The 21572-nt window shown below is 37.9% G+C and overlaps 1 protein-coding gene across 1 annotated transcript in view; it reads right to left on the reverse strand.

Moving 5' to 3' along the window:
* Nucleotides 1–138: 138 nt before the first annotated feature.
* The window catches only part of PLG (plasminogen), a 42992-nt gene continuing 21558 nt past the window's right edge, over nt 139–21572 (reverse strand). The window contains exons 19-36 of the mRNA XM_072332203.1: nt 17005–17140; nt 16229–16335; nt 11784–11898; nt 10862–11031; nt 10221–10341; nt 9995–10113; nt 8931–9093; nt 8232–8362; nt 7926–8091; nt 7034–7200; nt 5988–6136; nt 5303–5396; nt 4052–4172; nt 3233–3307; nt 2720–2860; nt 1542–1648; nt 508–653; nt 139–300 (exon numbers count right to left, since the gene is read on the reverse strand). Of these exons, the coding sequence (XP_072188304.1) occupies nt 139–300; nt 508–653; nt 1542–1648; nt 2720–2860; nt 3233–3307; nt 4052–4172; nt 5303–5396; nt 5988–6136; nt 7034–7200; nt 7926–8091; nt 8232–8362; nt 8931–9093; nt 9995–10113; nt 10221–10341; nt 10862–11031; nt 11784–11898; nt 16229–16335; nt 17005–17140 (2390 nt within the window). The remainder of the gene's footprint in view (nt 301–507; nt 654–1541; nt 1649–2719; nt 2861–3232; nt 3308–4051; nt 4173–5302; nt 5397–5987; nt 6137–7033; nt 7201–7925; nt 8092–8231; nt 8363–8930; nt 9094–9994; nt 10114–10220; nt 10342–10861; nt 11032–11783; nt 11899–16228; nt 16336–17004; nt 17141–21572) is intronic.

Consider the following 21572-nt stretch of genomic DNA (forward strand, 5'->3'; position numbering starts at 1 on the left):
AAACATTACCTTAAAGCAATTTTAAGTGGATGATCATATTTATTTTGCTTTTTAGGAATGATTGTAGCTTTAATATTGCACTTGTAATATTTCTAATGTGCATACTGCTTTCCAGGAGAGGGCAGACCATACCCAGGATCAGTTGTTTTCCATTATGCTCTTAATCCAAGGAATGTAATTAGAAACTCGAACGTAAACTCCAGGTTTCATGGGTTGGGCACAGCCAAGGCCCCAAGAGGTGACTCCGTGTTGGACAAATTTGTCTTGGTCCAGACAAACCAGAGGTCCTCCACTGTCTCCCTAAACAGAGTGAGAAAAAACAAAATGAGAGCTTAAGATGTGAAGAGTGGTGTTCTCACAGGAGGCACTGAAATGGAACTACCTCTTGAATGAGAGGCCCCCATATTATAAGAAAGCACTAGAGACTTAGCCAGAGAGGAGTTTTCTCATGTATGCTGTTGAGCAGTGTTATTATAACCAACGCTGATGCTCACAGCCCTTTCTTACCTGGCAGGTATCTGTGCCTCCATGAATATTCCCAGCACAGAGCTCATGTTTTTTGACTCTCCCATTCAAAAATTCAGGGCGGTTGCATATTTTATTCTCAATTACAGGGAAGCCAGTTTCCTTTAAGTAGCCTTCACCAGGAGTTCCTTTGCAAGTAAACAAAGTAAATTGCAATAAAAAACCCAGTGAGTTAAGTGACAGATACATTAGCATCGTCATAAAGTAATCATCAGGATAGGAATAAGTAGTAAAATAAACAGTGTTTATGAACATGCTTTCCATACATACATGGAGCAATTCCAAAATCAGTAAGAGTTGTCAGTAGTATCACAGTACTTATCGCCTTTTAACACCCATCAAAATACACAAAACAGTGATTGCCCTTACTGTTCTCACAGTGAACACATATGTGTCCAGTACCCATGCTGTATGCGAGAGTCATTCCCCAGCCATTTTATTTCTCTGGGTCTGAGAATGCCTCTCTGTGTAAGAAAGGAGGAAGGAAGTAGCCAGTTGAAAGTATCACAGTGGACAGAAACAAGGAGGCAGAAAAGATGTGATTCTTTTCTCAGCCTAGACAAAGTGGGAGGTTTGAAGATGGGAGCATTTCATATTCAAATGAGATCTTCTTACCCTGGCTAATTGTGAGAAACATCATTTGAGAAAATGAGCAAACTCACATTATATATTAAAAAAATGCCTACATCTACAAAAACTTTCCATCTGAAAGCATAAAAGCCAACTCAGGGGAAAAGCAGAGTGGACTGAGAAATAAAACCAGGTATGTGCTTAGCTCTCATTCCTCTCTTTTTGTATTGGTTTTGGGTGTTCCAATGTCTGTCACTTGGAGAGGATTCTTTTAGAATCTAAATCAGAAGGAGGCTTTAGAAAGAAAGGCAGTACCATACAAACTGGGATGAAAAATGTATGCATGTAAGTTTTCTGGGGGGGGTGTTTGTGGCACAGAGAAAGTATTATACTTTAGATATAAATATGCACCAAGATCCAAAGACTGAGTGTTAATTCTGTCTCACCTTTTGTATCTCCCCAACCCGTTACATAGCACTCCTCTCTTCCTCCTAACACAGAATTTTCTTTCGGCAAGCAAACAGGGATTACCTGATCAGTGATGACTGCTGGGCTGAAAGAAACAAAGAAAAGACTCACAGGAGGTCAGTCATGAGATCATTTATCCACGATACCACCGTTTTGTTTTTTCTAGGAGGATTTTATACAGTCAGCCTTTTTTTTTTTTTTTTTCCTTGAAATTCTGAGCTTCAGGTAAGGGTTTTTTTCTGACCACTTGTATTTTAGGCTCTAATCCCACAGAATACAATACACAAAAGGAAAAGACATGAAATGGAGAATGATTCAAAAGGAAAAGATAGTAAAAATACTAAAGTAAATCCAAAAGAAAATGTTCACATATGGTTAAAATGCAGACAACAAAGCCTACCTTGCTCTGCTTGCTCCCAGCCTCACTATTTGTAGGTCATTTTCAAACTTTTAGCATAAAGCGGAGGCTGAGTCATTTTGACTTAATTCTGTGTGCAGATTCTTAGATAGGTTCAATTAAGAAGCCACTTTAATTGTGCTGTGTTTTGGATTTTCATTGCAGGCAGAGAAAGCAAAGAACAAGTGCATGTTCACATCTGCTTGTAGCTATATAGATGTATCCCTATCAATTGCATTGCATGCTGGAGTTTCAGACCAACAGAAACAGATGAAAGAAGTGCTAACCTGGATCAAAAACGTGTATTGCTTGCCTGCACTAAGGACAACCTGCTGGAAGAATTCTCCCCACTCTATCATGGAAAAAGTATTGGGTCACACAATGCTGCCATTGTAGCTTTCAGTCTTTGTTTCATTACCAAGATCAAAGTGTATAGGGAAAGTTATGGAGTGAAAGCTTTATAGGCACATCCTTCTCCTGTTCTGCTGCCTCCACTGCACTTCACAGCAGAGGGCTCTGAACATACTGCTAGACTGTGTCACCATCTCTAGCCCTCCTCCCTCTCCAAAGCAGCCTTTTCCCCTTCCTGAAGCCCTGTAACTGAATCACCTTAGCATCCACTGGAGCTTCTGTAGAAAGAGAAGAGAGGGTCATGGTATGCATAGAAACACACGCTTTAACTAACCACTGTTTAGTCAAAAAGCAGGCAAACCAAAATTTTCCTATCAGAATGAAGGAAGGCTTCAGGTGAAAGGATACCTCCTCAGTTTTAGTAGAGCAATGTCTGCCCTGTGAGGCTCCTTGAACAGTTTCTCAACATCTCTTTTCTGCACCGATGTTTCTAATGCTCTTTCTTCATGTAATCCAAGGTATACTTTATACCAAGATGGCCGTGATGACCTATTGGAAATGATTGTACACAGTGAGCAGATTAATGCATGTCCAGGACATAGGCTGCTTACGACAATGTTGGGCACCTAATTCTATCAAAAACAAAAAAGAAAGCCAGCTCTGGAGTAAACTTATTTTTGTAATTCCTTATTATGGCATGTGAAACCAAGGCTTGCTATGTGCATTAGCTAGTGGTAGTTACTACTCAACACTCTTTGGTTCTCAGTCAGAACTGCTTTAATGAATAATGAATATTTTGGCTCAGTTTTTGACTGTGCAAACTGAGTCAAGAGGCAACTGAGATTGGTTATTGGGCCAGTTCTCCTGTTATTTTCTATCTCATGTAAGAAAATGCTGTTGCAGTCTATAGCAGATACTTACTTTTCTAAGCAGTGAGCAGCAGTAAGGACCCACTGTGGGTCTATCAGTGTTCCCCCACAGAAATGCAAGCCATAACTGTAACAGAGCAGAAAGACATGAAAAAAACATGGGCTTAAGGTGGTGGTCAGCTGTAGATCACCGTAGTTCATCAGGTAATCCTTCCAGCACTGACTTTACAAACCAAATAACTTACTATGCGTTTTTATTTGGAATAGAATTCTTTTCTTTCCTTGAACAATATTTTTTGCAATGACAGGAGTTTTGTGTATATGCTTTTATAATGAAAACAACTAGATCTTTTGCCCTTGACTGGTATTTTTACTACTGGAAAAGCTGATATACACCAACATAGATCTTATAAGAGATAATGGCTTTTATCCAGCCCTGATCCCAGTTAAAAAGCTTTGGAACTGGACTTGGTTTCTGATCAAGACCGTATTTCAGACAGCTTCCACAAATTTTAGGATATTGACTGCACAGTGGGAAGTAGTGACAGATTTAAATTCATTCTTCCTTACAGTGAAATGATAGCATTTTTTCAAATTACCAATTGTGTTCATTCTGTAGGTATTTGTCATAAAAACAGCACTCTTGGTTAACTAAATTGCCTTCTTTAAGATTAGCAGACACAGTCTAATAAATAAATAGCTTAATAAAGTCTATTTTCAACTTTTAGCTTGGAAGCATTTAATCTTTCTACTATTTTTAAATACATAACTCATTTCTCTTTAGAGTGTTGCAACCTCATACATACAGCATCTTGTGAGATGCAAAGCTTTCTTGATTGTAAAGCTTCATGCAATGGGGAGCTGGCTGTACCTTGTCCGGAGACTGATTTGCCAGGGCCAGGAGTGTGGATGTGAAATACACCCAGCAACAATCCTTTGAGCACACAGCTTTGGTCTGGTCTTGGCCTTTCCACATTCATACTGAGCAGGAGCTATAGAATAAGAAAAAAGAACGACTGTGAGGAACTTCAGAGTATTTGCTATACATTCTCTATGCACTCAGAAAACTAAAAGGTGAAACTCTTACATTTTTCTATTCAGCTTATGTTCTGTAGTAAATTATATGCTATACATCATCAATGTTTTGTTAGATTTGTCTCATTTAAAATGCCTGGTAAATCTTTTTTTGCATAACCTTCCTGGTTCTCAGCAAATTACAAATGAATAGAACTACAATGAGGTAGGAAAAAGAAAAAGGAACAGAACAAAGATGGAAACAATTAAATCCTCCCAACACCTTTAAATGTATTCTTACAGCTGACAGCAATGCAGAAGCCACACTGCCAGCTGTATTCAAACTAAATATAGTGATACAGCACATGAAATTCAATCACTGTCTCTGTGGAACAACACTTTGTCTGCTCTTATCCCAGGCTCTATTAAGCACTTCAAATGACTGCATTATTCCAGAAGGGTAGATTTTGGTTAGCCATGGGAAGATGACCTAACAAGAAGGCATTTATATTTGCTGTCAGCAAAAGTAGCTAACTACAGAATCTAAAAGCAAAAGCCATATTTCCTCTGCTCCTTTACTGAGCAGACTGGAAAGTTACACTAAAAATAAACTGGAACTTCAAAATGAAGTAAATGAACTTGTGTACATGCTATTTTCCCTCAAGAGTTCAAGCCCAAGACTTTCCAGGCAATAGTATCTTTATAGTTATGCTTTGTACGTATTATAAAACAGCTTTCTTATTCTTGTTTGTTCTATATTTGGGTTTTGATCAGAGGTACGTAAATATAGAAGCATGTTTTCCAATCAGCTATGCCACGTGACCAAGGAGAGTAATTTCTCCAGGACCAGCCCTATTTTGAAATATCTGGCAAAACCTCCATAAGCTTCGGTGGACTCCAGGTAAGTCCGTTGCTGTGTTTGGGAATTCCAAGGAATAAGCATTTTTCAGGCCCTGGTGTTGAGCACTACTTCACTGCAGCCTTAATTTCCTATCTGAGGCTACTGCACTGTCTTAGAGCTGTCTTTCGGATTGATCACTGAATGTTGTCCAGTAGTCAATAAAAGGTAATAAGAAAGGGAGGTGCTAGTCTTAAAAGGAATAATTACGGCACTTGGGAATGTCACAGTACTCCCAGGCTTTTCTTGGGTCTGTTGTGTAGCACCAAGGTCCATTCACATCTCCATCAGGGTTCCTGCAATACTGTAAAAAATAATGAAGACATTAACTATTAACAACCTTATTGATCTTGCCCCAGAATGGGGATTTCTAGAGCACTACAGTGTCTATTTCCACTCCCATCATAGTTGGTAGGAGCTGTAACATCAGCTCTCAGGTCTTATCACAGCCAGTCTGTTTACATGACTGTGAGGCATCAGGAATTGTATAGGCTGCTCTTGCACAGCTTGGTGATGTCTATGAGTCCCAGGTCTGGTCTGCAGTCTTCATCTGTTGCTGTTGCTACTGAAACCTATTATCCTAGGTGTTTTTGGTTTTTTTCTGTCAGAGGAGGAAAAGACTAACTCCGGATAGTCTTCAGCAGTGGGAAAAAGCAAACACTCATACAAAGCCCTTTGGTTATGCTGCAAAAGCATTTGACATTGCTGCTAGGCATCTCTGTTTGTCCCAGTGAAGAACAGACTGCTTGTGTCAACAAGAATTAACACGATCAGGTTCTTGGAATGAACTGAAGAAAATAATTCACAAAGACTTGGCATAAAGTGCTTACTGAGAGACCACAAAAAAGACAGGAAAAGCTCAGTGACACAAAGTATTAAATGAATAACTTCTTACATTTTTTTCCAGGCCTGATTTTGGATGAGTCATTGGAGTGAAGTAGTCATGTTTATGCGGTGTTTGAGAACTCCACTCTTGACAAGTTCTGCCCCTTGCAGTTCTTGCTACTGTGCCACGGTAATCTATACCATTTGAATGAATGCAATCTGTGAAGAAAGAGGTAAAGAAAAAAACCTGTTAGCTGTCAGCAATTGGGTCATACCCATACTTGATGGTGGTGAAGCAGAAATAAATTTGAGAAAAGGCTATGAGAACTTGCATGTCTTCCTTAATGTATATACATGGAAAGAAGGACAAAGTAGTGTCAGTGATAGCTAGCAATCACATTCTGCTTTGCTTTCATTTGCAATTTTTTCTTCATTACTGTGATAGGCTTCAATTAAAGAAGCTCAGATTCACATAACCTTTTTTGACTCCAGGAACCAGGACCACAAAGACCATGCACTCAAAAAATCTTTTTCTTATGGATGTTAATGCCTACCCATCATGTTTTATATTATGTAAGTAGGTCATAATGCATATTCAGGAAAATCTATTAATTTTCAACCTTAAGAAATTGACAGAACAAAAAATGAAAGCTGTAGCACTCTTAACATCTACTGGACAATGAAGCTGCATTTGAGCTGCGTTCAAAAAGCCAGATGTCCTCTGGTGGGAAATGGAGCCCAGAAAATGTGAATGCATGGCACATGCAAATACACTTTCAGAACATTTGCCAGCAAAATGCCATCACTTCTATATTTGTTGTCATTGCTCATAGCGCTCCCACCAGAGAGTGGTTACTATCAGTCATTTTTTCTCTTGTGCTTCCAGCATTGCCAGATGTAATAGTTAAAAATATCCTATGTTACTCTAAAATAAAAGGCAGAAACTATCGTACAAATTTTACAGGAAAGTTCAGAAAATGATGGCAGTGGATAAGGTATTAAATTCTGAGATTGTTTAGGATTCTGTCTTTCATCCTCACTCAACTCTGTGATTTTTACATATAAAACATTTTTCTTGTTACAAGTGTTCCCAGGGAAAGCGTAAAGTCTTCTCACCAGGATTTGGTTCCAGAGTTGTCTGAGGAGGTTTTGGTAGAGTCATCTGTATGTTGTCACTACATCTCTTCAGGTTGCAGTACTCCCATCTCACACTTGGGTCAGTAGTGTAGCACCATGGGCGGCTATCAGCATCTGGGTTTCTGCAATAATTCTGCCTCAGGTCCCTACAAAGGCAAACATACTGTATGCCTATCTATGCCACAGGCCTGAGAAGAACTTGATAGAACATTTTAGAAAGCAGGACTGGTACAAAGATCATGTACAATGTCTGGCAGAAAGATTTTCAGCATAAAGAAACGAAGAAACATTTGTAGAAAATTTAATTTTGATGGGTATTATTCACTGTTTAAGGCATATAGTAGTAATACTGTTTACAAATCCAGATAAGTAAATGCACATGCTTTAATGTATATCAATCCCTTTTAGTCTTTCAAACAAACTATTTATTTTTAAGAAGAAAGAGCTTTTTGAATAAATAAATAACAAAAAACAGGAATAATGAAACGAATTGTCTTCTCTGCAAACAAGTAATGTACGACAAAGTATGAACCTAAGACTTCAACTCAGAAGAATCTGATGTATAGAAAGTGTTAATTTCAGCATAAGGTAAAGTTTATGAAAACTTAAATTCTTAAAAGTAATGTAGAAACAGAATTAATTAGCATTCTGAAGCATAACAGTGATAATTGAGGGTTGTTTCAAGATGAGATTAATAGAAAATATTTCCAGATTTAGAAAAAGAAAAAAAAAAAAAAGAAGAAGAAATGACTTTTAACAAGTATATCCCCTTCCCAACTTCAAATCACTGTTGTGTAAAGGTGCTGCAAATAAAAATGAGCTCATGAGTGATCATTCTTGAATGAAACACAGAGATGAGAAATGCACATACGCATTTGGGAAGTGTTCTGAAGTTTTATTGTGTCGGTGTGGTGACATTGAGTTCCAGGCTTGACATTTCTTCCCTGTGATAGTGAAAGATGCTGTACCACGATAGCTCACACCATTGCCCTGGTAGCACTCCTCAGTTGCTTGAGCTTGCTCAGGCTGATCAACAGCTGTAGTGAATAATAAAAACCTATTAGCATTACAGAGAGTGTGACAGCAATAATACAACCGAGCAGTCACCTAAGGTTTCTTGCAACCAAACACAATGGCACAGCACTTCCATAATGTGGATGCCTCCTGCTGTTCTTACCAGGGCTGTCTGGCTCTTTCCCGTCACAGGAGGGGATGGTGCAGTATTCCCATCGAGCGGTTGCATTCGTGGTGTAACACCATGGCATCTTCTCACCATCTGGGTTTCTACAATAGTTTTCCTCTAAATTCCTGAAACAGAAAAGTCGGCTGAGAAAAGTCTCTCATGGAAACCTGATAATGGTTATGAACAAGGAGGGAATGTGTCTTGCTTCCTAATTTACTGTTGCATTTACTGGTTCATTTACTAGATGAAGAATTGCAGTGCACCAGTGTTTTGGATGTGCTAAACCAGATGTCTGCTAGATGGACATATGACTTCATGCAGTACTTTGAGGCAGAGAGCAGGAATGCAGAAACACAGGGTGAAAGAATCCAGCCACGGGCAAATATCATAGTAATACTTTTCTCATTTTACTTTGTTTCACCTGAGCAACTATACAGTAGAAGGATGAACTGAAGAGGGAAAAAGATAACTAAGCAGAGCTTGAAAATCAGAAGAAGAGATGATCATATATAAGAAAAACAAAGTGAATAGAAAAAGGATAAATGTGTGAAAAATTAACTGAAAAGATGGAATACTACAGGTAATGAACTCTGGTGTAACACAGGGACTGTGCAGGCCAGCTGAAGAAAAATGAAGTGATTCTGTGCCTTGGTACTTCTCATGCACACTGAATAGAGGAGAGCTTTCACTTACTTGCAGGGATAGTTTTCAGGAGTGCGAGCATGTCTGTGAGGAGATTGAGAACTCCAGTGCTGGCAGGTATTCCCTGATTCAGTAACAGATATTGTGCCTCGATAGTCTTCTCCTCTTCCTGACAGGCACTGGCGCCCTGGTGCAGGTACAGGTGGGGGTGTTGCTATTGCAGAAAGAGGAAATCAAATTAAATGTGGCCTTCTAAAAATACAAGAAAAACAACAATAACAAAGACAACAAAGCTCTTAAGAGCTCTAGAGTGAGGTAGGAATTTTAGCTTTCTTTACAGGTAAGGTTTAATGATCAAAATGTTTGGAAAGCCCAAAATGAGGAGAAAATATCTTCTTATCTTTTCTCTCTCCCATTTTAACATTCAGACTCCCAGAAGGGCGTTTGTATCTGCCCCTTTACAGAGGGAAACAACACAACCAATGCTAGCAGCCCTGTCAGAATATAGCTAAAAAGTGAGCAAACAACATCGTGAAGAAAACTGGGGTGAATGTGGCAGGCACATCAGTGACAGATACAGGTGTTGGTGCAAACCAAAAGATGTGTACACAACCTGGTGAGAGTTAGGGACAGCAAGGATGAGGTCTGGTGAGAAGACCCAGGGGAAAAGTATTGTGGCAAGGACAGGCACTCAGGGTAAAAGGAAATTGAACTGGAAGGGGAAAAATTCCCCTAAAAACAACCAAAATTTTTTCAGAATGAATAAAAATGTCATCAAAAAGGGAGTACAGAAGGAGTACCAGAATCACTGAAAAAGACTGGCCTGGAGAAACACAAGGAGGAAGAGAGATGTTCTCCAGGAAAAAAAATGAGAAATAGAAATACCCATAACAGACAGCTCTAATCTCAATAGAACCGTTAGAGGCTCATTTCAAGTTTATCTCTTTTTTCTTTCTTTCTTACTTTCTTTTTCTTTTAATGGGATAAAAGTCATCAGTCTTTTACTCTTTCTTTTATTTTGGAAGCTTAATCTACCTGTTCTAGTTCTTTGCACTACTCTGAATAAAAGATGTCTAGATGTCTTAATGTCTAGAGGCCTAGAATTCAGACTCAACTGCAACGAGGAATGTCACAAAATTCCCAGCGTTTATTCGGGTTGGTAGTGAAACACCAGGGCCGAGGTTCACCATCAGGATTACGGCAGTAGTTCATCTTCAGATCCTTCTCTGGAAAACTGAACAGGATAAATTGGTTTTAAACAAGTCACTAATGGCTGGCTGTGACAATTAGCCTGTCTGGGGTAAAGTGGTCTATGGGCCACCATGGTGATAAACAACTTACTTTTCAGGGAGGTATCCATGAGAGTGAGGTTGCTGGGAATCCCAGCGTTGGCACTCAAGCCCAGATGCTGTTGTTGCAACTTCTCCACGATAGTTTTCTCCACTGCAGTGCATGCACTCCACTGTAGGAACAAGTTTAGAATGAAGACAAGAGACAGAGATTTCATGTGGAACTTATCCGCAAACACATTCATTTCACTTTAAGATCAAGCGTCTAATCAGAACACAAGGCTGAAAGACAATCATTTTTGTCAAAGTTTGTCGATGACTTAAACTAACTGGTTAAAGTATTCTATGAAAAATATATGCTATAGAATATAGTTTCCAAAAGAGATGAATTTAAACTGCTGATCTATAATTGAAAATCTGTTCATTGTTCCTACTGTGTTTTATTTACTTTTGCACTAGCAAACATTGTTTCTAGTTCTAGGATTATGATCTGAGAATACATTTATTATTCTTTTGTCTAGGGAAATTGCTCTTGTGTAGGTGACTTGGGAGATATGTTTGTGGTCAGTGTAAAAAAAAAAAAAAAATCCCTTTGGAAAGTTCCAGATTGAACTAAACTCAAATTTGGAACAAATTTGGAACAAAAATAAAAATATCTAAATAACTACTCATTTTTGAACAAATCTTCTCAACAGGGGGAAGAAATTATATATGTATCCTCACCTTCGCATTCTGGGATGTTACAGTAATCAAATCTGGTATTAGGATCTGTTGTGTAACACCAGGGTCCTTTTTCATCATTATCAGGATTTCTACAGTAATTTTCCTCCAGCCCTGCGTTAGGGTATTTTTCAGGTGTGTAACTGGAACAGGAGTAAAATGGGATTAGAGAACAGGGGAAATGTCATTGCTGTTCAGTTGAGGACCTTAGAAGTGAAATCACTGAGGAGCATTTTGAAGATGTCATTCATTAGAAGTCTCCTAATTGCTACTGAGTGCCCTAAGTCAAGGGTTAGAAGGGTCAGAGCAGCAGACTTCAAGAAATGTGTTGACTTTATGGCCAGTCATGTATTTAATACTAACATTTACTCTAGATGCTCAGTTTCCAATCATTTTTACTCAGCCAGGTACTTTTGTTCACTGCAATGTGAGAATTCTCTGTGAGCAGAATGTTATGCTATGTCAGTAGCAGGTTACTAAGTAAACCCAATTGAGTGTTTTTCATTAAATACTTTAAATACTGATCTGTCTATTGTCTATGGATTCACTGATAGAATGATTTAGTCTGTCTCACTGGCTACATATGATATTTTTCAGTCAAGAGAAGATACTCTTGTCCTGAGACTTATGAAGAATTCTTGTTTCAGCAGAACCAACTGATTCCCTGTCCAGCATTCTGACCACATAAGGATCAAAAAAGTTAAACACAACTGCCAAGACTGAAAAAGTCCCTTTGATTGCGCAGCTCCAATTGTAATTCAGATTAGATAAGTGTAAGAAATTATTTCATATTAAGAATTTGAACATCAAATGACTTGCTTGTAAGACTACTCAGCACATACAAATGGCTTAGCAAAATTTCAGAAAAACATGAGCACATATGAAAAAACCATACTTAGGTTTATGGGGTGCAGTATCAGCCCACTTCTGGCATGCCACACCCTTCTGAGTTTTGGCTTCTGTTCCTCTGTAATCCTTCCCTCTACCTTCCTTGCATTCTAGAAGATAAACTGAAATGATACATGCTTAATTAATTGGTGTCATCACACAACCTTTTGAATTTAGCAGATAAAAGTTATCTTTTTCTTTAAAGTTCATCATGTCACAAATGAGATTTAATTAATTCATGATAGTATGCTGAAGCAGTGACTGCAAGATAAAGAGAAGTTATAATGGTTGAAATTTTATGTTATACATACCTTTCTACTCTTAGCTTTTGAAACGTAGTAGTCCCTTTATGGAATAAAATAAAATAAAATAAAATAAAATAAAATAAAATAAAATAAAATAAAATAAAATAAAATAAAATAAAATAAAAGGAAATAAAAGGAAATAAAAGGAAAAGGAAAAGGAGGAAAGGGAGTGAGAGTGGGAAAGATAGGAGATGATATTGTTCGGCAGCAATACTGGCTTGAAGCATTCCTGACTACCCACAGCATTTTCTTTTCCCAAGGATTCATCACATTGCCTTCACAGCTGCAGTAGTGCAACTGTTGGCATGGATATGACGTGAAAAAGACCTAATTTGAAAGAAAACTTTCAAAAACTCATATTCTGTATAAAAAATATAGCCTCAATGAGGCTATAGGGAAAAAATGCAAAACAGTGAGTGAGGAATATCTAGCATCCATAGCCAAAGAAAACCAGCAGGATTTCAAACCCACATTCATTTGCCCTAACACAGATTAGTGCACTATTTTTCCAACCTGTACTCTTTGTGAGAACCCTCATTACAAAAGGAATGTATAAAAAAGTACATCACAAGAAGTATTTGTTTCAAGTCTGGTCTACAGCGCCAACTCAAGCAGTCTCAAGCTGCATTCACCATCTCTAAACTGAGAATCACATCAACTTTGTTCAATTCTCAAACAGACAGTAAAAGTTAAATGGTAAAATCTATCTTAATGTTACTACCTTTTGTGTTCATTAGCAGATGAAAAAATAGTTTTTGTCAGTCCCTTATCTGGTCAGTTAAGGGGCTTTTTTAAGTAGGCATTTCTTTTCCTAAAAATTCTAGACTGAATTGTCACAACAACCTAAGTTCACTTTTTTCAATAACTTCAGCATTCATCAATTCTCTCCTCCACTCAATACTTTTTAATAGACATGGTGTAGTTCATCAACCAGTTCCTCTCTCTTAGCAGAAATAAAGCAGTATCTCTTTTAGGTTGTGACCTGGCTTGTCTCTGTGTCTTTATGCAATGTCCAAACACAATATTTTTGGAGACCACTTATTCATCAGATTTTTTCAGCATCATTTATAGCAAAGGTGATGTATGAGCACAAGATAAACATAAATTTGGAGAAATAATGTCAATTTACACAAATCTACCTTGATAAAAATGAAAAGAATGAACACATGAATCTCCTGTGTGCTGGTGGGTATTTTAGAACTGGATTTATGGGTCTTACCTTCATTTGGATGTGTATATATGGACAAGTTTACTCTAAAAGCTTTAACAGGAATTTCTCAAACATTTCTGCATTAACATTAAAAACCTAAAGAAATGAATCAGTTAAGTGCCAGTTTTTTCTGTTTGCATAAACTTTTGACCGTTTATATAACCTTTAAGTTTCATTCAGAAAGATGACAAATAACTAACTTTGATCCCCAGTCTCAATCCTTGTTCCTTTGGGTTAACTATTTACAAACTGGAATGTGGAGAGCAATTTGCAAAAGCAAGTTTTAATTCTTACTGCTATTTCAATAACCCAGATAATTTTAACTTTCTGTAATATACCATTTTTACCATTGGAAAACTAATTCTGAAAGCTGTAAAATTTGTACTAAATGTCGTACTTCCCTTTGAAAGCAAAAATAATAATAAAGAAATCACATAGCAATTGCTTCCACTCTCAGTCTGGTTTCATCAGCAGTAGTGCAAAAAGCAGCTGGGCACTCAATAGGAATTTCTTTGAAATGCAGTAGCTCCTAGGGACAGTGGTATGATCCATCTGGGTAGAAACTACATTTTGCTTTGTGTTTTGTCAAAATATGTAAAAGTTATATTGTCGTTAGAATGAGAATGTACGGTAACTGTTGAGTCACAGCTTGAGCCACTGATTGAGCCACAGGTGAAGGCAGTTCAGCTGTGTGACTGGAAGGAGTAGAGCCTGGCTGCACCTCTCTTAGACCTCATTTAAGGGCTGACTGCCATGGGGAAAAGATCTTTTTCTGGTGATTGCTCCTTGGTGAAGTTTTCCCCTGGGGACCTGGAATCTTCTGTTAGAGGTGAGCAATCTTCTTCCCTTCCTTTTAGCATCTCTCTATTATGCTGGTCCTTCTACCATCACAACTTTGTTGTAATGCCTTTCCTGTCATATTGAGGCTGCCCAGTGGGGTTGTGGAGTTTCCTTCTCTGGAGATATTCAAGACCCGCCTGGATGCCTACCTGTGTGACCTGGTGTAGGGAACCTGCTTTGGCAGGGGGGTTGGACTTGATCTCTGGAGGTCCCTTCCACACCTATGATTCTGTGATCTTAGCAATTGCTAGAGGGACTGTAATTATTTAAGACCCACTGTAATAAAGGGTTGCTCTACTATTTGATGCATACACACTGGTCTACTTCAACATGTTAGGTAAGGCCTCAAAGCTACCTAAAATTATATCCTGAATGATAGTAGCTCTGGGAGTGAAACAAAACTGAAGTACCGATTGACTTGCAATTCAGAGGGGGGGAAAAAAGCACAGCAATTTCTCAAAGATTATATGGATAAGGAAGACTGTGTAAGTGAAAAAGATTACATAAAGAAGAAAATCTACAGGAAATCATGAAAAATACTAGCCTGAAAGGACCCTCAGAGTTATTGGTCTAGTTCCCTGTGCAGCTTCTGAGCTGGATGGGTCTTCCAAGAGCTTTGTCTATTTAATATCTGTGAGGCTCCACAGCCTCTCTTGTTAGTGTGGTTTAGTGCTCACCCATCCTTTTTTGAATGATTCTTTTCCTTACATCCAACACAGTGTCTGAATAAAATCTTATTTAGCTAAAGCTAATAAATTACTATGTAAGATCTTGTATGTGCTAATTATGTAGCACTACCCTGTCTTTCAAGGCATTTCAGATCAACAGAGGAGTAAAGATGCAGAAAGGTGCCTTCCCAATTTCTAAATATTATCAAATGCATTAATTTTTTTTGTTGTTGTTTTTTGTTTTCTTTTGTTTTTTTTAAAGAAAAAGAGAGAAAAAATTACACATTATCAAATGGTGAAATGGAATGTTCACAAGTCACTTCGCTGTGTTACTAATTCTTTTAAAAGGTTTATTGTATTATTATATGGAGGGGAAAAAAAAGTCTTCTGTGTCTGAATAATCAGTCAGGAGCACTTTTCCCTTTGGTGCATTATTAAATCAGAGAGTGGCACAATGAATCTTCCATTCCATTGAAAATGAAACAAATTCCTTCTTCCATCTATCTACCATGAGCTCAGTGGTCGTGGAAGTTAAAAATAGTCTTTAAATCCAATCATTTGTCTGCGTGTAGCATAAAGTAATGGATATTTAAAAAAAAAAAAAAAAAAAAGGATAGTTGCCATTTCTGAAAGGCAGACAGTATTTGTAGTAAGAATAGAGTAGGAAATAAGATATATCTTATGAGAAAAGTCCTCATTCATGGCAAAACTGTCTGGAAACAAGGCATGTACAAAACTGGAATCCAAAATACTACTGCATCAATTAATTATATCATAAAAACATAAATTTGGATAAAAGCTTCACTAAATTAATTAGATGGGAAGTGCAGACATCGTACAAAATATACAAATAAGAGCAAAAGCACCCATTTTTAACTGGAATGTGGTTAACACTAATTTTAACATCGCATGAAACTAAAGTAAAATTGATTTGAATGCCCCCCAGGGTAAACAATAAATTTTGTCCAGAGATACATCTAAAATCTTTGCTAGTTTTCATCCCTTTTCCACTGGAGAAGGGCCTATTTCAGGATCTGTAGTCTGTACAAGTAGCTCTTCCTGTTATTCTCAGCAGAAACAAAGAAGATGCAGCTATAGGTAACAGCTGGTTTAAAAAGGGAGGTGATCAGGGACATTTAAGCACCTTCTTTACTCTCTGGCACTATCTGTGCACTCTGAGCAATAGTAGCTTTTTGAGCCTTGTGGATCCCCAGAATTTAAGGGAGCAGGAAAGATGTGGAGCACTTATCTGAGGGGAAAAATAGCTGGTACTACTGCTTCTCCATCAATGTGGCAGAAACCAGATATCAGAGGTCTGTTCTACCCACTTTGTGTGGTCTAGTGACCACATGGCCCCCAGCTACAATAGTGTTATGGTAGTCTTTATCAAAAGGATATCTTGGTGAAATCAGTCAATGTGTAAACATACTTCTTTTTTCATAAAGAACCGCGTTTGTTCTTCTGAACAGCACTGCTGTTTTGGTGTTCTCAGCCAGTGTTATACACTGTTGGTCTTTACTGGTGAATAAGAAGGCCCTGTTAAAATTAAGAGGAGAGAGCAAGGTAAGAAACAGTAGCTGCACATGTACATTATTTTCCTGAAGACTGTTTTTAGCATTAAGTTATCACTGTGGAAGCATTGCATTTTGGCAAGGTTTAAGATTCGGCAGTGCTTTGCGAAGCACCAAATGTCCCGTCTCCCAGTTTCAGTGCTGACATTAACTCCAAAGTCTTACTTTCAGCTTCTCTTTGAGACAGCCGTATGAGGAAGCTATGAAATGAGTTAAAAAAGGAGCATTTATAATGTGCCAGAGAACACATGCAAAATGTTACTGATCATTCAAGATGCAGGATATTTTACAGTATTCAGCAGTTACCAAGGAACAGATAAAACTCAACAAGCCAGCATCATAAGTTACTTTGTGATAACTGTTCTAAGTTGTCATTACTTGAAGTAATGTAAGCACTTTGTATAGTACACTCATTTCTCTTTTCAGCGCGGGCGTAGGCTGGGAGTCTGAAAAATGAGAGCTGGTGGTGTAACCTTTTTTCCAACAGACTGCAGAAGCATATACTCCTAAGAAATCACTCTAAAGTCCAGTCAATAAGTTGTCTACTCCATGACATGTATGTACATAATATCATATATACTGTACATGTATGTCTCCATAATCTGAAATATGTATACAGGAAACAGCAAATTACCTGCAAGGGAATTTTGTTTCAGTTTCACATTGCTCTGCACATTCTTCTTTACTATTTGTCTTATAAGTTTGCTTCTTTGAGTTAAGCAGCCAAGCTCCCTCTGTCCTCACATAGCTGTCTAGTATGCTTCCTTGCACTAATAGGAGAAAAAGAGGTAAGAATGAGAATGCTCACGTAGTTAATTTCAAAATTTCATAGTATCATAGTATTGTGCGAGTTGGAAGGGACCTTAGAGATCATCGAGTCCAACTCCCGGGATTCGAGCCCTCTGTGTAGCAAAGCGGCACTTCTACCCCCTGCTCCACAGGGGGGGATTCGAACCCGGGCCCCCTGGTGTTGCAAACGGGAATTCTACCGCTGCGCCACCGGAGGCACACATTTCATATTAAATCCTTTGACACCTAGTTGAACATCATTTAATTACAGCAATAAATCAGTTAATATCTACGGAAAGATTTTCTTGCCTAGTCTGTCAAATGACAGTGTCACTAAAAATCCAGGGCAAGCAGGGCAGAGAATTGAACAGAGCTTTGGTCATTTTGAGAGGCATTGCGGATGTCACAGACTTGGTATATAAGGCAATAGGAATAAAGGAAAAAAGAGAAAGTTACATGCTTTCTGTGACAGAACTTCCCTACCCCCCACCCTCATAGTTTGGAGAAAATGGTGGAATGAAGCCCAGGAAATACATGAAACATCAGTCTATTGCTGATATCTATCCACAAAAAGAACAAGAAAACATTTTGGTTACACTGTAGATACTGTTTGTTTTTTGTTTTTTTCTTTCCCAAATGCTCTTGTGAGAAGCAAGCTGTTCTGTGTCACTGTGGTTTTCACTGTGGCCATTGTCAATTTATCATTTTTAATGAATCTGGACTTTGCTTAATAATCAAGGTAGTAAGTGTTTTCCTTTATTGCAGCTAATAACTTCATTGTGTAGCCACTGAGCTATAGCTGAATGTGACATGCGATGCAAAAAACGCATCTATGTTAACCAATAAACATTAGAAGAAAAAAACCTCAAGTACAATCCCCTTGAAAATGAGTTTGCCATTTAGTTTTTTTTGTTTGTTTGTTTTGTTTTTTCCTGTTACAGCAGTGTTATTTCTGAATGCTTAGATACACATCATAGAACCATGATTTTCATGATTTCTGGCAGCAGGGTCCTGCAATTTTTTTTTTTTATTATTATTATTATTTTTACAGTTTCTTTATGAGATGAGCATATGACTTTACTGGTAAACATTTGGCTATGGGATTTGTCCATTCTCCTTGGTTTCAGCCTCCAAGAGTCAAGTGACTCATGGTCTTTGCAACACATCCCAGTCCTGCTTTGTGCACTGTTTTGTGTTTTGATTTACACATTTGCTGAATGAAAGGCATATAGAGTGTGAATTGCATGTGCCTCTGCTTCCTGCTTGTATGTGGCAAACACATTAGAGAGGTGGTCTTTCTTCATCTTTTTGGGACTCATTTCTTCCTGAGCCATTGCCCAATGGCAGCAGAAAGAGGAGAAGGCAGCTTTATTTCACTCTAGTCTACAGCATCTGAGTAAGAAATATTCCAGGGCTATTCAATCATTTATTTATTTATTTATAAATTGAGTAAATGTCTTTTTGGCACCTATTTCTTCCTTTCCTGAGTGCCCTTTCTGTAGTGTGAAACAGGCTCACATACCTCTTGGTACAGCTAAATGCCTTCACCTGAGTGCTAGTTCAGGCAGCAGTTGGCTAGCTACCATAGATAACCAGCTGTAGCAGGAGGTTGGACTAGATTATTTCCATTTTACATTTACAATAGATAGCTGATAAATTGGACACAAGAGCCAGACTTTACTTCATAGAATCACTGAATGGCTTAAATTGGAACAGACCTTAAAGACTACCTTGATCTCATAAAACAAGTTACTCTCATACCACTGCAAGTTCAGCAAGGTTACTGAATGTCTTCTTTTTTGTATGTATTCTACTGAAGATGTTGGCTTTAAAGGTTGACTAACATCATGCATTAAAGAAAAGCATAATTAAAGGTAAAATGAAATTAAAGTGGAAAATGATACAATAAAATTCATGTGACAGGCTCACTTATTACCCTATTTCAAACCAACAGTTAAATTAAGATGTAGTCAGTTGTGAAGGAAGACACTGAACTGGGTTTAATAAAAGTCACATGCTGCACTGCTCCCCATAACGACAAGAAATTCAATAATTCCTGCTGTGGTGCAGCCATGTTTTGGCATCTTGGTGTAATATTATAATTCTGGTGTTATTTTAATAAAACATTGGTTGGGTCATAGCTTCTTTTTGTTATAATTACATGGCAGGGTATAATGCTTTAAGAAATCAATAGAAATATATGTTATCAGAATAAAAATGTGATATCTTTTCTTGCTACCCTTTTTCCAGCATCTACGGAATTTTTCAGTGTTAAAAAAGATGTATTACTCCTTTTTCAGAAATGCCAGTATTTACAGCAAATCTATGAAAGATTTGCGAACAGAAGTGGAGTGTTGCAGACAGAAGCCCAAGTGATATTTTTCCATCCCTCATATACATTCCTAATTAATTGAGAGGTCTTCTTGATCTGAGTGAGCCTGCTCTCCTACAAAAAGCATAGTTTAGAAATCAGGATTTAAATGAATACATTCACTATTAACATTAAATAATATCAAGAATTTGTTAGGTTGGGGCTTGTCTATAGTATCTCTATTTGCTAAAGTCTACTCATATAGTTTTCCGTGACCTATTATATATTTTCCATTTACGTAAGAAAAATGTTACTGTATTTTATTGTTCCTTTCTTTTTGCACAAACTGGCACACTTGGGAGTATATTTTAGTTGCATTTGTTGAATACTGTGTAGTATTAGTGTATTAGTAGTGTACTAGAACAAGTAGGTTCTACTTTTAGCAGTACTTAACAAATATATATACATATCACAGTATTCATTGATTACAGAAGGGGGGGGAAAAAAACAACAAAAAAGATAACAAGAAAACAACACCAACATTATTTGGTTTCAGCTGGCTTTTATCCTGAGCTACTCATATCTTTTAAGCAGCCTGCTTGTTTACTGTGTCCCATTTAAGGCCGCTTGGCATATTAGCAAGTGCTGGCCATTTGGCACCCCCCTTGCAGAAACCAAGACCATTGTTCTTCTAGTATCTCCAGCAAACACCAGAACGACCACAGCTCTAACTTTTGTTCACCAGCAGCTCTTGCCCATTGTCCTTCTAACACATGGATTTGGTGACCCACTTGCACAACATGGAATTTTCAAGTGTTTGGCCCCCATCTCTCCCATACAAGCAGAAGGAAAAAGACTCTTACCTGTGCTGAACAAGAAAAGAAGGAGCAAAGTGGCTTTGCTAATTCCCATTTTGGCCCAGCTGGTGGGTGCTGGAAGTTGTGTCTGTCAGTGCACAAAGTTTTATTGACTTGTACTGGGTTGAGGAGGCATCAAACAAACAGGACAGGTAGATTAAGTTAATGATTCTCCCACACTGTGATCCCCTTTTGCTGCAGAGTGGCACAATGTTCAAACAACCTTGAATTGGATATATTACCAAATCAGATTCAGCCATTTGTATTGAATGCTGGGAAATGTGAAGACACTCTCGTATTTTGTGTGGCATGCTTTTGTTCTTATGTTATTAGGTGTCTCTATGCTAGAGAATGAGCAAGAACAATCTTGCTGAAAAGTATAGGAAATCATTTGTCCCGGTAGAATTGGTTGTTCTCCCAGCACTAGGCTCCCGATGCTAATTTTAGCCATTCACACTTGTACTGATGTATAAGGACCACCTTCCATTTAATCTCAAGAAAAGCACTCTTATCAGATCCAGATAATCTTATCAGATCCATTTAGCTCTGAAAGTTTAATTCTGCGGTTGGACTTGATGATCTTCAAGGTCTTTTCCAACCTGGGTAATTCTATGATTCTATGATTCTATAATTTTACCTTAGGATTTTCTTTTCTTTCTTTCTTTTTCTTTTTTTTTTTCTTTTTTTTTTTTATTATTATTATTATTTTTGTTGTTAATTTGGGCGTAAGGGTTCATTTTGGTACAGTGGTGAATATGTTGTTACTTTTTTAAGATCCATGAGTAGCTATTTTTCTTTCCCAGACATTTAACCTCATAGTGTATGCTTAAACTCATCCTGTGTGGTTGCCAGACTTTGTTCATCCATATATTATACTGATTTCAACATCAGCCCCACTCTGTGTTCCCCAGGTGGCCTTTGCCTTGGAAAAGTTGCTCTGCAACACCATTTCACAGTTTCTTGTGCATGTTAGTTCACCGGTGGAGCTTTGAAACAACTTGAATCAAATATGCTAGTGACTTGCCTGAGGTAGGAAGGAGTTGAATGCTGGATGAGGAAAACAGGCTTGAATGGACCATCCTGTGTCATGAAGTTCAGACTTCTGCAACTGAAGGCAAAAAGTTCATAGAATCACGAGCTCCATCTCAAAGCCAGTTAGGCCATCTGTGACCTTGTCTCACCTGCTTTAAGTCAAGATTGCATTGTACTGAGGTCTTGGGATAAGGCTACAAGTGAAGAAGTAAA

The sequence above is a fragment of the Excalfactoria chinensis genome, chromosome 3 (genome assembly GCF_039878825.1).
Source record: "Excalfactoria chinensis isolate bCotChi1 chromosome 3, bCotChi1.hap2, whole genome shotgun sequence".
Classification (NCBI taxonomy): Eukaryota; Metazoa; Chordata; class Aves; order Galliformes; family Phasianidae; genus Excalfactoria; species Excalfactoria chinensis.